The sequence below is a fragment of the Daphnia pulicaria genome, chromosome 3 (genome assembly GCF_021234035.1).
Source record: "Daphnia pulicaria isolate SC F1-1A chromosome 3, SC_F0-13Bv2, whole genome shotgun sequence".
In the NCBI taxonomy this organism is placed as follows: domain Eukaryota; kingdom Metazoa; phylum Arthropoda; class Branchiopoda; order Diplostraca; family Daphniidae; genus Daphnia; species Daphnia pulicaria.
The window spans coordinates 7260650-7276311 of NC_060915.1; the positions used below are offsets into that span (position 1 = coordinate 7260650).

At 46.7% G+C, this 15662-nt stretch overlaps 1 protein-coding gene across 1 annotated transcript; it reads right to left on the reverse strand.

The window, feature by feature from the left end:
* Positions 1–1091: 1091 nt before the first annotated feature.
* LOC124328860 lies at positions 1092–12269 on the reverse strand. Its single transcript, XM_046787675.1, has 10 exons — positions 4453–12269; positions 4240–4352; positions 3975–4107; positions 3756–3908; positions 3379–3639; positions 2995–3140; positions 2539–2908; positions 2246–2455; positions 1867–1983; positions 1092–1786 (listed from the first exon to the last, which is right to left on the reverse strand). The coding sequence occupies exons 1-10, from the start codon at positions 6815–6817 to the stop codon at positions 1560–1562; spliced, it is 4095 nt and encodes a 1364-aa protein (XP_046643631.1). The 5' UTR covers positions 6818–12269; the 3' UTR covers positions 1092–1559.
* Between the last annotated feature and the right edge of the window lie 3393 nt (positions 12270–15662).

A 15662-nucleotide genomic window follows, 5' to 3' on the forward strand; every position in this document is an offset into this window, starting at 1 on the left:
AAGAGAATTGCCCCACCGCGCTCTGTCTTTCCATCACAAGAGTGTAGTAAAAATTCAGAAACAGTGGAAAAAAGAAAAGAATGGAGTCGATACGAAAAAAGGAGGGAAGCGCAGTTTTCTTAATGAGTCCTCGTCAAGCCCAAAGCGTTTACCAGTGTAAAAAAAAAAATAAAAAGGAAAAAAGAGAGAGAGAGAAAGAGGCCATTGATTAGTACCACACTCGTTAATCATTCATAGAAGAAAGGTCAACTACACACATCTTTCATTTGAGAGGGAAACTTTCTACTTTTCTTCCACCGAATGAATGAATGCAGCACAATGCGCGATCTAAGCATATGTCCCTTACACGCATCATTGAACAGTTTTCTCTCTTCTCATCGAAATTCAATTTCGGTGAGGCCATTCGACCATTTTATACAGAAATGCATCATTCTTTTGATCGGGATTATACTGGGTCCGCCGTTGTATGAAACTTGTCATCGCCGATACGTCTATGTCATCGTCGGTTCTTCATCTTTTTCTTTTCTTTTTTTATTTCAAATTTGGGATTTGTATGAAAACGGGAATAACTGTTGTACGAGACGTTCTACATTATCATCTTTTTCTGTTGGGTATTTTTTTTTCTGCATTCCCCTGACGCAGCAAGCCATGGCGACGGCGACGCCTTGCCGTCGTTGAATCACTCATTCAGGGGGCGATGACGGATCGACCAAGAGTAGGCGGTCCCGCTTCTCATCATCAATCCTCTGCCTCGGGATGATGTCCGCGGCTTTTATGTCCCGTCCTAAAACACGCTCCTGTTGACGTATAGTGGCAGTCTCTCTCTATAACTGCTGTGTAATCTGCGTATGTAACGTTTGAATAAAAAACCAACGGCAACAATAAAACCAGGAGAGTGCCCGTTACTCGCACTGCATTAACTCGACTCGGAGCTAGACAAGCTTTGCTTTTCATAGAGTGCCGATGTGTAGTGTGTGATGAAATATGGCGCAGTATCCCATCCGACTGTCGGTTGCAGAGCGAAAGGCGTCCCTTTTGTGTTGGGGCGCACTTGTTTGTATAGCCGTTATCAATCAAAGTGAACGTGAGAGTGAAGTTCAGGTGTTTATTGTGCGAGCAAAAAGGATTTTTGTTAAGACTTTCCATTCAATAAATAAGAAAAGAGAGTTGGGAAATAGGAACATGATGATCACCAAAAGATTTAGTTATAGGAAAAATGTATTTTTAGGAAAGAGAAGAGCCGTTGCACGATCGTGTGGAGGATGTGAGGGCAACCGATTGCGAGTGATAAACGTGTTTTTATTTGATTGTGAGAAAATGTGGAACGATGTTCACTGATGGCTTCATTGACTCGCTTCGGCGAAGAGCATTCAAATACTTTGGAATGATGAATCGATTTCTAATTACCTTCTTTGCATGATGGGTGGGGTGCCTTGTCTTTTTAAACAAAAGAACCGACTGAATTTCATTGACCGTTTTTTTAATACCTCGAGGCGTTCCCACACTAGTCCTTTGTGTGTCTCTTGGATTTTTGCTGCGCCAATTTTTGAATGGCCCACTCAATCTAAGAGCAAGCCTTCTTCTTCTTCTTCTTTTTCTTCTTCCTCATCTTGGTCGTCGCCTTCTTCCTCATCTTCTTCCTCTTGTTCGAGGTTGATGACCTCTCCGGGATTGGCAGGTTCATCTTCTGCCAACAGAGTTTGGTTGCTGCTTAGACTTTCTCCATTAAAAATCCGCCTAGCGTTGGCCAAACAGGTTTTGACGCCGATGGAATTTCCGGTCGACGCTGAATATCAATAGAAAGAAGGAAAAGGCAGTTGAAAACATGCAATCGATCAATTTATCCCGTCGTCGTGCAGCTCTGACCTTCCACCGCCGTCAAGAGTAGCCAAAGTTGCAGGAGAGCGCCGACATCGCCCGTCAATTCGGCCAGCGCCAAACCCTGTTGAGCTGAACTTTTGGACAGCTCCTGTTGCCCGTTGGCTGCTCCCGTCACAGCAAGTTGATATGTTCAGAGAAATAGAAAGGCCGGAAGGCAAAAAATAATATTATTAAATATAGCCGGCCGACGGCAAAGTTTTCCAACTAGCCTTAAATGTATCATCAGTTAGACGCCGTAGAAGTTTGGGCATCGTACATATAGAAGAACTTTCGTCTTCTTTACACACAACTGCATTACTGAATGCAGGGGCTGCATGGGCGGCACCAGCACCCACCCTGTGTAAATCAAGTTGAGTGAACTCACCCAAATAGAGGACGGCAATCTCGATGGCTAGATGCATTTTTTCGTTGGTGTTGCCTTCGTCGCCGCATTGATTTTGCTGCTCTTCGTGCAATCGCATCAAACTCATTTTGGCTTCAATCTCGCCCGTCAATTCCTCATCTTCCGCCGCCCAGCCGCAACATTTGGCCAGAAAGACGTGGGTGCAACGGTCAAGTTGCTCTTTCTCGATGCCTGCGTCGATTGATTTACCAATAGGATCATTAATATTGATGTGTGGTGAAAAATAAAAGGAAAGAAAGAGAAAGAATCGATACTCTCGGTCATGTCTTGGATCACTTGACGCCATTCGGCCACATCCTCGTCGTCGACGCCGCTACGACCGCCGTCCCTTTCGTTCTCGTCTTCTTCGACGGCAGAGGCCAAAATGCGCGACACTTCCTCGGATGAGCAACGGGCGATAACCGTTTCGTTTTCTTCTCGCTCAGTTAATGCCTCCGATGACGACAGCGAGTCATCTACTCGACTGCTGTTACTGCCGCTCCCATTTCCACTGCCGCTCCCAGTCCCGCTGCCACTGCCGCTGCCGCTGCTGTTGGCTCCTTCAGACTGTTGATGATCTCGGTCTGTTCCCGAGTCTTCGGTCGATGTTAAATTGGTTCGAGACGATGGAATTCGGCGTCGGTGCTGTTGATGGAAATTCCGGGAAATTCAATTGGGTTTAGGTTAGTCGATTCAAGTTTGAATGAAGTCTGATCAAGTCGATGATGTACCGTTTTGGTCCTGGTCCTTTCTTTTGTATAGACAATGTGCGATGGCTGCTGCTGCTTCCAGAAATTCTCTCTGCCCTTGAGGTATTCGAGAGTCTCCTTGGCGTGATGGATGATTTTCTGACTGGACACGCTCTGATTGTGCAACCCTGTTGTATATATCAGGTCATAGATTTACTAGTGCTCACAGAAACGGCCCATAATATAAACCCCGTTCAAGTGCCGATGCTCAGCAGGCACTCGAGTTGACGACTGTATATTATTACCGGCTTTTTAAAGGTTAGGCTTATGTGTCCAACATCGCATAACTTATTATAAGGCTACCTTATATGACCGGCTGCTGGGTTTCTAGGCTATTTCGGTATGACTCTCTCTCTCTGTATTTACCTGGGTTCTCCAACAACCTCTCCAGGTAGATCTTGTCCACGTGAAGGTCTCCGAGTAGAGAAGACTCGCGGTGAGAGGTCGGCCCTCCTTGCCATAGTCGCTGCTGCAGTTGTTGACTGAACTGATTCAATGGCTGGTTCTGGTTGCCGTTGAGCGGAGGCAACCGAGACGAAGAGGACCCTTTGCCCCACGGCGTAGTCTTTTTACTGGCGATCGTAGTGGTGCGATATTGTTGTTGTTGCTGCAGTGTTGGCTGCTTGACTGTGAAAAAAACAAAATGAACCCATTTCCAAGTTATTGATATCATATACTACTCTCTCGCCTTATTATGAGGAGGATTGATGGCTTTAGTGACTGGTTATTAGAATGTAATATACCTCCTAAAGAAATTTCGATGGCTTCTTGAGCCTTGCGAACACCTTGATGGAACAGGTCCATGTCCGGTCGTTGTTTACAGCCCATGTGATAAAAGACCAGGGCCTCTTCGAATCGTCCCATTTGGTAGAGAACTTCGCCCTTTTGATAGGTGGCTGTCATAATTTTTGATCACTCGTATCAGTTGAAATCGTAAACCAGTTTCACTTAGGACCACTCACCTCTAACATAGGTACTGTCGTTATTCAGAGCTTCTTCGGCATCGTCCAGCGCTCCTTTAGTGTCTCCCATCTGCAGTCGACAACGGGACCGTGCACACAAGGCGTTCTTGTCTCCCGGCTGCAGTTCCAGCGCCTGCCAACGAAACAATCAAATGATCAAGTCCCGAATATCAAACAATAGTAGTGTTCTTGTTAACGAGCAGCCATCTTATCATTCCTATGATAATTCAAGCGCAATTCAAATGCAGTCGACCATCTCGAGAACCTTGTTGAGTAAATTCTTGGCCGTCGCCAGTCCGCCGATGCGCATCTCAAAATCCGCTTGGGCCAGATACACTTGAGCCGGACTCTCTTTTGGCAACACGTAACGTCCTCTTTCTGAAGAAACAATCGGTTGTCATTATCTAATTACATTCTCGCACGCCTTCCAACGTGTTTCTCTCTCTCTCTCTCTCTGCTTTGTATTAGTCGGCAGTACCACTTTTCAGTTGTTTTTCCAGCGTCGTTTTGATGTCGGCGTCCCCCAGGAGGACGGCTGCTGCTCGATCTTTGTCTGTGAACGTCTCGTACTTGATTGGAATGCGACTGTCGGCGTTGGTCGTGCGGTTGCTCCGTTTGAAGAAGTTGACTAGTGTCGGGGGGCCTTGATTATTGCTCTGATTGTTCTGCGTCGATTGATTGTGGCCGCCGGTGTTATTGATCGGCTTGCGGCGGGCCACCAGTCCCGCCGTTTTGGCCATTTTCAGGACTTTGTTGATTCGGTTCTTGGCCATAAAGGATTGCGGCTTGGCTGCTGAAGGAGTGAAAGCCGCAGCAGCTGCCATCGCTACGGCTGTTTTCGCTTTGGGTTTAGCCATCATTGATTTCAGTAGCGGGATGCCTTTTTCTCGATCTTTTCCCGAATTGGTCCCAGACGATTGAGAAGAAACTGCTGAACTGACAGAAAGGGCTGAACCACCGGCCGGGATCGACAGATTTCCAAACGTCGTTTTTTGTTCTTTCTTCATTAACAGATTGCCGAAAGCGTTTGCGGCTGCCGTCTCCTTTGCTAACTTTGGTAATTTAGTGCTGCTGTTTGGTTTGGACCCGTCCTTATTATCTGACTTGTCTGTTTTGACGCTTTGCTCTGGTTTTTTGCCGGATTCATCGCTCGGTTTGGCCGGCTGTTTTGCTGGCCCCATTTTGGAGCCCGTCTTCTCTTTCTGGCTGCCTTTCTGCTGTTTCGGTTTCTCTTGCTTGGCCGGCTGAACAGACTTTTTAATGGTTTCGGCTGCCGGAACGACGGGTTGGGGTGACCGGGCTGGTTTGACCAGTTTCCCTTTCAACTCCTTCAACTTATCAATTTGATTTCCCTGGCCGGCTTTTTTGCGGAATTTGATAAGTCGCGATTGGGCCGTTTCGTCTCTTTCCGATTTCGACGAATCGTTTGCTTCGTTCATTTTCGTTGATTTGAGAAGTCTGTGTTGTCTGCCGTGGTCCGGCTCTTTCTTGATGTCCGGTCTCGTGTGGTAAAAGTCAAGAATGTTTGAAGCACAGCCCAAAATGTTGTTGACTTTGTTGTTGAGAGCCTGCAGCGGGGCTACCATTGAAGTAGGCGTCCGACTGCGGAAAAAGTTTCGGCTTCCAGCGCCTTGTCGATTGTTTCCGGATCCAGTAGAGCCAGGGGATGGCGAACGTGCCGGCGTCCAGGGTCTCGATAATTTACCCAACTGGACTATTGTAGCGGCAGAAGAAGGGCGAGAATTGGGGTCTATCGTTGTGGCTCCGGCTTCTCCCGCCATGGCCGACGATGGTCTGCTGGCCGGCATGTAGAAACCCTGAATACTGGAACCAGTGCTGGAGCGTCGACGTCGACTTCGCCGAGTCTGTCCGCCATCGGACAATCGCTTGTTTGCTGCTCTACCGTCTTTGCTCTGCTTTCTTTGCTGTTTGCGCTCCTCTTTTTCGTTTTCCTCCTTCAATTCCAATCGTGGAATGGCCGGCATCGAGTTTCTCCTGTCCTTGTGCATCCGGATGAGATTGGCGGCCGTTTCTTCGCTCGTCATGTTGGCGTGGATGGTCGATCCATCGGGAGGCTGAATGATTATGCGCGGATGACGGAACTTTGACGCCGAATGAATGGCTTTGGCCGTTTTCCTGATTCTCAGGAATTCTATGGACAAAGTTTCTTCTCCGATCCTTTGGATGAGGTGCGGAAGCGGCGAGTCCGGCCGAGAAACGGAAATGACTATACTGGCCGCGCTGCTGCGTCTGGACGAGTCTCTAGACGACGACCCCATTGAATATTGATGATAAGGGCTGGCGACAGAGATGCTCATCCGGCGGCCTCCTCGACGGCCCGCGGCCGAGGACGCGGCCGATGAATCTTGGCTCTCGCGCTCGCCGTCCACATCCGTGACGGAACGAGTTTTTCGTAACGAACTTCGGCCGTTGACGTTTGGATGCGATGATCCATCTTCCCCGCTCACTTCTCCTCTTCCGGGCTGTTGTTGACGTTTGGATCGTTTCCCTGGCGACGTCGATTCGGACGCAACTGGTGTCCGTTGTCCAGCTCCGTGTTTGTTCGATACTGGGACTTGTTTGCTGTCACCAGCGTCCTTTGTCGTCTGCTCGTCTGATTTCTGCTTGTCTTTCTTGGGGACTTTTTTCTTCTTTTTCCCGACAGCAGCTTCTTCCTGTTGGGCGTGTTTCTGCCTCCATAGCTCCTGCGTTATCGACGCGCTCTCTCCACCGGTTCCTTCTTCCGCATCAGCTGAGCTCAAGAAAATGGCCTCGACGCCAGCCACTCCACCGGCCGAAGGCGACGACGCTGTTGCGGCACCGTCGAGTTGTGACTCTTTCATTTCCGGATGAAGTTTAATCCGAAGCGTTTTTTGTTACAATGGAAGAAGACACACCCCACGCCCTGGACACACACACACACCCTGCGGAACTGTGACTAATCAGATGAGAACACGCTGGCGCATAGTAACAGTAGTAAGTTAGTTGGTAAGAGTTGGTGTGTCTGCTGGTAATTTGGGTTTTCGGTAATGAAGGTGAACCACGGAATCACAAAGGAGGAACCGGAGACGACCGTCGTTCATTCGATGTAGTCGTCGTTACGAGCCCGACTGATAAAACCCTTGACGTATTGTATGCTGCCAGCAACTACTCCTCTGTGCGGTGGTACACCGACGAGAAAGTCTTTTTTTGTTTAAGTACCAAACCGGGGAATATGGAAGAAAGGAAGGAATAGAGGAGGTGTAGGAATATGCTATAACCAAATAACGGTATGGAGGGAGAATTGTTCGATAGTTCGACTCAACAATCGTTCGGCGTTGCCATAGTGACCACACGACACATCAATTCAACTGCGAAATTGGTCCCCCCTTTGACTGGACTGAATTGTGTGCCTATAGGTTAAATAGCAGTTGGTCCCTTTGGGTAAGTCTTGTAACACTCTAAGATTCTAGACTTATTATAGCTCGTTTATCAATTCGGATAATGCCCTGCAATTTTATATCGGTCGTACAAAAAAAAGGGGGCTAAATGACAAGGTCCCCGCTGGAAGCTAAATGCATGTGTAGCTGGAAACGATAAACTGTAGATTAAATCTACATAGAAGAAATCGTTCTTTTCCTTTTGCTTGGATACATAAAAGAAAGAAAAGCTTCCGATTGTCGTGCATAGATGACGTGGTTACAGTTGCAACGGGTCTTTCCACCCTATTGGATTATTTTTTCTTTTTCTTTTTTAAAGTTTGAAATTCGAAAATAAAATGGAGAAAGATAGGAGAATAGACAAAGAAGAGACTTTTCAAATCTGTGTACCTGATGATAACCACAAATTGACGATATCGTTTTCCACTAGAAGAAAGAACCGAGAGACAAAGTCACAGAAACGAAGTTGAGATGCCCCAGCAATACCCTGGTTATTCGATTGAATGACAGAGTGCATTATGGATCCGGATCCCCATTCCGTATATTGGCCGCAGAATGTCTCTATTGTCTCCCGGGTGGATCAAAGTCTCCAGTGGGTAAGAATAAAGAAAAGGAAAAGAAGAAACTGCCGTGCCAGCATAGAAATTGTTCAAAATTCACCAAAGTCATTTCCTTTGCTCTCTGGTACTACTGCAGTTTCTTTTAACTTTCTTCTCATGATCCCCCATAGGCCCATCTCTCTCTCTACTATATCTTTATAGAAAACAACAAAACAGACAACTCGATCAACGATTCAAAATGGCGTCTATTTTATCAATTCGGCTGACTTTAAATTTTCTGGTTATGGCGAGGATATACACGACGAGCGTCTAAATTCGACGACGGGCAAAAGAAAGAAAAAAAGATGCTGTGTTTTCTTTCGTTGACAGACGCAAAATTCTTAAAGAAAAATTGTTTGGTGTAACTTTAGCCCAGTCGCCAATGTGTGCGCAGCTGATGTTTTCGCATGTTGTTTATACATCAGCCGAGTAAACGTGCGTGCAGCTGATTCCAAGCGGCTGGTCTGCTTACGATTCCCGGCTTCACGCGTCTTTTTTTTTTGTGTTTCCCATTTCTTTTATCTTTCTCCCCACATCGCGGCACCAATATGTGTGACCGTAGCCCCGCAAAGATCTTTTCTCCCTCTCTCTGGTTCTTCTCATTGACGTTGCACGCGACTGCAGAGGCTGCGCTGCAGCGTTCGTGATACACATTTGATTGCCTCGGTTCCGTCCTAGTTCTCAAGGCTTTCATGTCACTCACGTCTAATTGATTAGTCCACCACAAGTGAAGCTGAAAGAGTCTAGAAACTAATTTTGTTAGTAGCCCACGCATTGTCCAGTACAGTGTCTAATGTACAATTCCCGAGATGAATGCCATGTTGAACAACCCGGCCAAGTCGGCGACCGTTTGTCTCGCCCGACCGCCGAGACAGAGATGCATGTGCAGCTTTGCTTTGTCCGTCATCTTTCCAAACAAACAATGGTCGTGCACAAACAGCAACCAACTACTATACTACGACGTGTTATTTCGCTTGTAGTCTGCGGCTGGCGATCGTTGCTGCCCGTCAGAGTCGCATGACTGAACGCACAACATTCATCACCCAATGATTTCAGCGCGGTTGAATCTCTCTCTCGCTCCTCCATGTCAGATACTAAGACTTATACAAAAGATACGCGCAATTTCTTATGTCCTGCTGGTAATAATTCTGTGCGCTCCTTACTCTCATTAGCGGTTTTGTCTTTGCTCATTTGATTAGTCCATAACTTTTACTCCTCTGGGAGTGGGGAAGACGGAAAAGGGAAATTCTACACGACCAATAAAACAGACAATGGAAACGATGATCAACCCCACAGAGAGACATTTGCTGTTGGCTGAATTCTCTCCCCCTTTTTTTTCCCTTCCGTCGAGTTTGCAATTCTCTTTAGAATGTTTAGATGCCACTGTCATCGTTGTTCTCTTTTGTCTGTAGAAACAAAACAAAGCACACCAAAAAAAGTGATAGTCGTGTGTAAACGGCAGGGAACTCGTTTCTCAATTGTTTCGAGGCCCTCCTTGGCACATCGCCAGCTGCTGTTGTTGCATTACGTGACCGCCCAAGCAAAGGGTCACAACAGCCGAAGCAGCAGCCGGAACAGATAAAAGGAATTGACACCAACGAGTAATATAGGGACCTCTTGCGTATTTAGGTGATTACAGGGGTGCCTCGTCCACCCAGATATCCAGATAGGTGGCAGGCCCCATATAGTATAATATAGCAGTCGCAGTAGTCGTCGTCGTCGTCGTAGTAGTAGTTGTCTAATGGATAAGCGATTTGGAAGTCTGGACACGCACATCATGATTCCTTGTGTTCTATATCTGGCAAGTCGTTTTTGATTTCCTTTCTTTTCCACCCCTCGTCTTTTGTCTGCCGGTCACTGCGTGTCCCGGCATATAAATATGGAAGGAGAGAATGAGGAATAACCAGCGAGCAGAGCAGAACAACTAACTGTCCATGTTGTACGTTGAAAGTTTGGGAGCGATGTGCATGCTGCTGCTGCTGCTGGTGGTGAGAGACAGAAAATTCTCCGGGTGGTTGGCTCTATTATATGTATGCGGACTGTAGGTTTTTTATATGGCGTTGGTGTTACACTAAAGGAAAGTATATGGCACGGCGGTCGTCGCCTGGTTGGTGTAGGGGTGAGTAGAGCGGCGTCGTCGTCGAGGGCGTCAGAGCCATTTGCGCCTGTGGTTTAGCATAGATGATGGCTGAGCTCGGCTATTCGTGACCACCAAACTTTTCTTAGCGTTGATTTACTGCATTTGGTGTGAGTCGTTTATTCTCTACTCCTTCCTCGAGTTGTCTCGTAATGTAGCCGACCGATGGGCTTCAAAAACTAGTGATCAATATGCATGCAAGAATGCACAGCTAGGCGTTACGTCTACCAAAAGGGAAATGAGTTTTCTTATTATGACACTCGGCCGTCCATCTTTTGCGCAGCTCCATGGAATTTTATTTCATCCCCCTTGAACGAGATTACCACTCGATTTTGACATTTTCTAGCCTCTTTTTTCAAAGGCGGGAATTAATATTATCCCACTCTGAAAGGATTTGAGAGACGGGCCAAAGGTCTACTGGGAAAATGAATTTTTGAAAGGAACTCTTCAACCCGAAATAAATTGAATTCCACGAAATAAACCACTCGTTTCCAAAGAAATTCACTCATTTCACTCCAGAAGCCTATCCGTTCCGCAATTTCAGCAATTCAATTTCGTCGGAGGTTTTGTCTTATTCTCCGTCAAAACAATCACATTTTCGATCGCACAGAGAAATTCCCTGACGTTTTGTCCGATCTATTTTGACTTGTCATTTGCTGTTTGTAATGGTGCATTTTCATTGTGTCGTTCAAGTGGGAATGAATTGTCCAAATCTGAAATGACGTTTCGAAATTGCGCAACAGATTTCCATGTAATGGGCACCAACTTGAATTGGAGTTATTACGTGAGATTAGCTTTTCTTTGTTGCATAACCCTATACACACAATAAAACAGAAACTAATAACAAGTTTGTGAGAAGAATAAGAGGAATCTCGGACGCCATGGCGACACACAGAAACAGTGCAGCTGCCGCCCGGATGTGTATAGTTCCTCTATAGCTACACGTACTTGTATACGTATATATAATATCGATTCGAGTGTCACGGAAACTGTCGTCGATTCATCAAATCGAGTAGTGTCGAGAAGTCTCGCCGCTCTTATTCTTTCCTCCTCCTGCAAAGCAAAACAAGAAGCGAAGTCGGGGGACATAGAAAATGGATGGCGAGAGGGTGGACGACTATAAAGAGAAACGCTGAAGACAAAATGAGGGGGAAAGAAATAAATACGTTCGATAAAAAATAAAAATAATAATAATAATAAAAAAAGACAAGTTGCTTCGAGTGTTGGCTCTCGGCTTCGATGGTTGTACCAAAAGTGGGGGGAGAATCGGAAGGAATCGGATATCCTGAGTGGGACGCGATCGGTCTCTACACAAACCCCTTGATCCACACCTTCTACTCCCCCTAGGCCGCAAGACTCGAGAGGGGTGCGTTCATGCGTGCTGTGGAAATTAAACCAAAATTTCACGGAAGAAGGATCGAAAACGTGAAACTTTGTGAAAGGAAATAGGCCGGAATTGTCATTTGAATAGAGTTTCCGATTTTCCATCGAGATGATTGTGTGCCAACTAAAATACAAACATCATTATATTTTTGGAGCTGATGGGCGTTTCCAGAGAACTGGATAGGAGGAAATAAAATTTTAACAAAACAAAAAAATGGGACAGAAGAAGAAGTAGAAGAAGAATGATGGAGTTATTTTTCTTTTGGAAGGGTTGGAAAGAGAGAGAGATGTAGTGGGTGGGCGTTGCTCGGTGCGCTCGTTGCGAGAGTTGGCTGTGTGTGTGTGTGTGTGAGTAGGAGGAACGTCGTGGATATGGTGCAAATGACAGATTATATTCTCCTTTCTCTTTCCCGGTTGTGCGCTTGGCTGCCGGGCTCACGAAGAAAAAAAAAAGTCTCTTTTATCTTCTTGCAGAACTCGAAGGATTTTCTACCTTATTCCATCGCGGCACTAGCTCATGTTTTATTCGTTTGACATCCGTAGGGGGAGGGGGGGGGGGGAGGAAGCTCATGGAAAGTAGTTTTGAGTATGTCAAAGGTTGCGAACGTAAACGTGAAAGGAGCAGCCAAAGCCAAACGGGCCATCAAAGCATTCGCCACCAGGCTGTGCAAATACTTTCCAGTGTCATGGCCCTTGGTCTAGGGCCTCATCGACTCAATTTGACACAGCGACGGCCGTAAATAGTGAAAATGGGATTAATGAGATTTACCTTGGTCAAAGCCGACTGGGCGTCCTGGAATCGGTAATTATTCTGAAAGGCTTGCGCTTGGGCCATATTGGCCGCGTAGAGCGTCTTCTTCTCCCGCAATTGCTCGGCCGTTTCTTTGATGGGCAAACCGTCGCCGTCGGTTTCCTCCCAATGATCGGCGACTCCTCCGCCGCCGCCCGACGCCCCTCCGCTGATTCCGCTGACACCTCCGACGCCATTTCCTCCTCCGGCGGCTGCCAAACGACGGCCCATTGTGGGTCGCGGATCGCGGTAGAGGAAAGCCAACGGAATGGGGAAACAATCGGCGTTTTTCATCAACTTTTTACCGCCGACACTCGAGCAGCCGATGGGTTTGCGGTTTTTGGGTTTGACGGCCGGCGGTCGATTGACAATCAGCGGTTTCTTTTTCTTGGGTTTCGGAGCTGTCTGCGTTGTTTGCCCGGCTACTGCCACTGTCGTGTTTGTTGTCGTCGTCGCGGGTTTGAGAAGGAGACGAACGGCTGGTGATGCAACAGCCTTTGGCGGAGCGGCCATGTCTGTGTCCACTCGTGCAGTTTCAATGGGTAAAATCAACACACCCAAGTCCAATCAGGTGTTGGCAGAAATGTGTGGTTGACGTCAGTGACGCGGTCGTCTCGGGATCGCTGCGAGGGACGATGTGAAAAATAAGGGAGCGCACATGCTGGCGGTGAAATTCAAAAGGTCTTCCGCGTTTGGCCTTGTGCCCATCGATCCATCGCCGTTTTGACTATTTCTTCTCGTTTCTTTCTTCCGTTCGCTCGGGGCTTTGAACGATGATGTTGTCCTATTGACAATTTGTCAACTGGGAGTTGCCGTCATCATCACTCTTGATTCTCTTAGGCTCTTTTCGAACGACACCAGTCACTCCTCCTCCGCATCTACTCTAAATTACATCAACACTGCTGATGATCCAGCTGGGCCGGCGCACTACTAAATCGCCCGGGACAAAAGAGGTCGACGACGATGGAGAGGCAGCGCAGCCGAATCTTTTTTATTTTATTTTATTTTCGATATGCTAATTGAATTGGAACGAAGGAAATAACGAGCGAGGGAATAGACTGAGTGGAAGCGAAGGTCTTCTCTTGGCTCTTCTCGCGGCGGGTTTTGCGGAATTTTCCTGCTGCCTTGATGATATTTTTGGGATGTTGTGATGCAGAAATGATTCCGATACGTACGTGAGTTGATACGACGGTCGGGAGACTATGACAATGGACGATCAAAGAAAGAAGAGGCCATGAAAAAGCCGCTCGGCTGCTGATGGGCGCCTTGCCAAAGTTGAACGTTTGCACAATTGACTGTGCCGACCCGCGCACGGCCGCTTCTCTCCAAATCCGACGAATGTCGCAGCTTCTCTGCCTCGCCGATTCTTCAGAGTGTCGACGGGAGAGAAAAAAAGTGCGGGCGGAAAACACACACAAAAAAACAAACAAATCCCAAAAGTCAACTCGGGCGACGGACGACGAATAAAAAGCGAGTCGACGTTTCGTTGGTTCGTTTGTCTCTGTGTGTGTGTGTGTGTGTGTGTGTGTGGGGCCGTCCAGCGGTTGCTTCTTTGAATATAAGGGGCAAATGGGCTTGGTTTTATGATGAAGGTCGTTTTCTTCTCTCTGTGTGTACTGTCTATTCTCTCGCGTTTCGTTCGTTTGGTCGTGAAGGAGGGAGGGAGGGGGTTGCTCTCCGTTTAGGAAATGTAACGCCGGAGTCAAATCCAACGCCGACGGGACTTGCGCGTTTCATCCCCCTCGGCACGCCTCGCCTGCAAATCCTCCCGCGGTGCTATTAAACCTGAAACTGACCGGCTGACCACCACCACCACCAGAGTCGGGACCCAGAAAGAGAAAGTCATTTCACCTGGCAACTGCCCTTTTAAAAGCAGCGGTCGTGTTGCCTGGGACGATTTTATTGACTGTGTGGAATTGAACTTTGAGCGCCGATAACTCGATGGCCGATCTCATTAACGGACGTAATCACATAATACAACGTGACCCCGTTTTCCAAATCAAATAACCAGTTACGTATAGCGCCAGGGCGCATTTTGTAGCCGATGAAACGTTTTATAATGGCGTGAACTTGACTGGCGAGCTGGTGACTGATGGTCGACACTTGACTCGTTTGATAGAAGAAGTCGCCCCTTGTGCAGGTATATTTATAGTCGAGTCCCGCACCGCTAGTTATTTTATAGTCGAGGCTATTTATAAGTTTCTTTTTCCTTGCTGGCCACTCTTTCTCTCTCTTTCTCTCTCGCTCTCCGATGCATCGCACGGCACGTTAATTATTTAGGTCTGGCGTTATACCACTCTGCTCACGAATGCACACATCACCCGGGGCTTTGCTAGGGCAGTGATTTGGAAACTAGGCAATGCTATTACGTAAACTATTAAAAGTTTCCTTTTCCAAGACATTGTGGAAAACGTCGAGTCAATTTCGATTTTGATTGCAATGAGGATCTACTCGCTCTAGTTTAATTCACGGGGGCTCTATTCCGTTTTGCATCAGGCGGCCATTCTCTCACAGAGCTTAATCGTTCCAGCCGCGATTGGGTGTAGTGACTGGAAAAGTCGATAGCCGAATCTATTCAACTGAATTGCCTTTATTTTTCCTTTGTTGTATTATTCATTATATCCGCCAACTAGCGGAGCAGCATCTACTTACGTAAACATTCACTTTTCGGCTTTCCAGACAACACAAACTCTTGGGTGGATAATTGAACTGTTGGGTGATTTGTAGAGACTTGAGGTTCCATCATGCGTGATAAATAATCATGCTTCCCTCTTCCCGACAGTTTTTGATTATTTTTTCCCTTCCTCTTTGTCCAATGTTATCAATCGATAGCGCAGAATGTTTCCCGTGGATGATGAACGAGCTCGTCTTCAATCAGACAGATCGGCACATTTTCCCCCCATGGAAAACTCAAAAGTTTAGTGGGAGAAGAAATTCGGTTTTGTTCAGTCGACGCAATCAATGACACAAGGTCCGCAGTCCCCTGACCTTGCGGTCGTTGATTATTGTTGAATAATTAGATTAATTTTTTCTTTTTTCTTTTTTTTTCTTGGTTCGTTTTGTCACGAAGGTGTGCAAGAAATACTTTGGTCGTCCTTGGAAACGCATAAAGTCGCGGGACTGTGTGTCCCAAAGTGCTAAAACGCGTCTCTATACATTTCTTTCTCTAGGCACATGCAATTCCACTATGAGTCCCTTATAATATACCTGTCGGTATTATAATAAAAAGAAAAAAAAAAAAGAAAATAGGAAAAGGTAAAAAAAATTTATACGCCAGCATAAAAATAAGAAAGGGAAGAGGCAAAGAAAGGAGCCCCGAAAGCTTATTCGATTGATTGAAAGTCGCAGCTCGGGACAGTC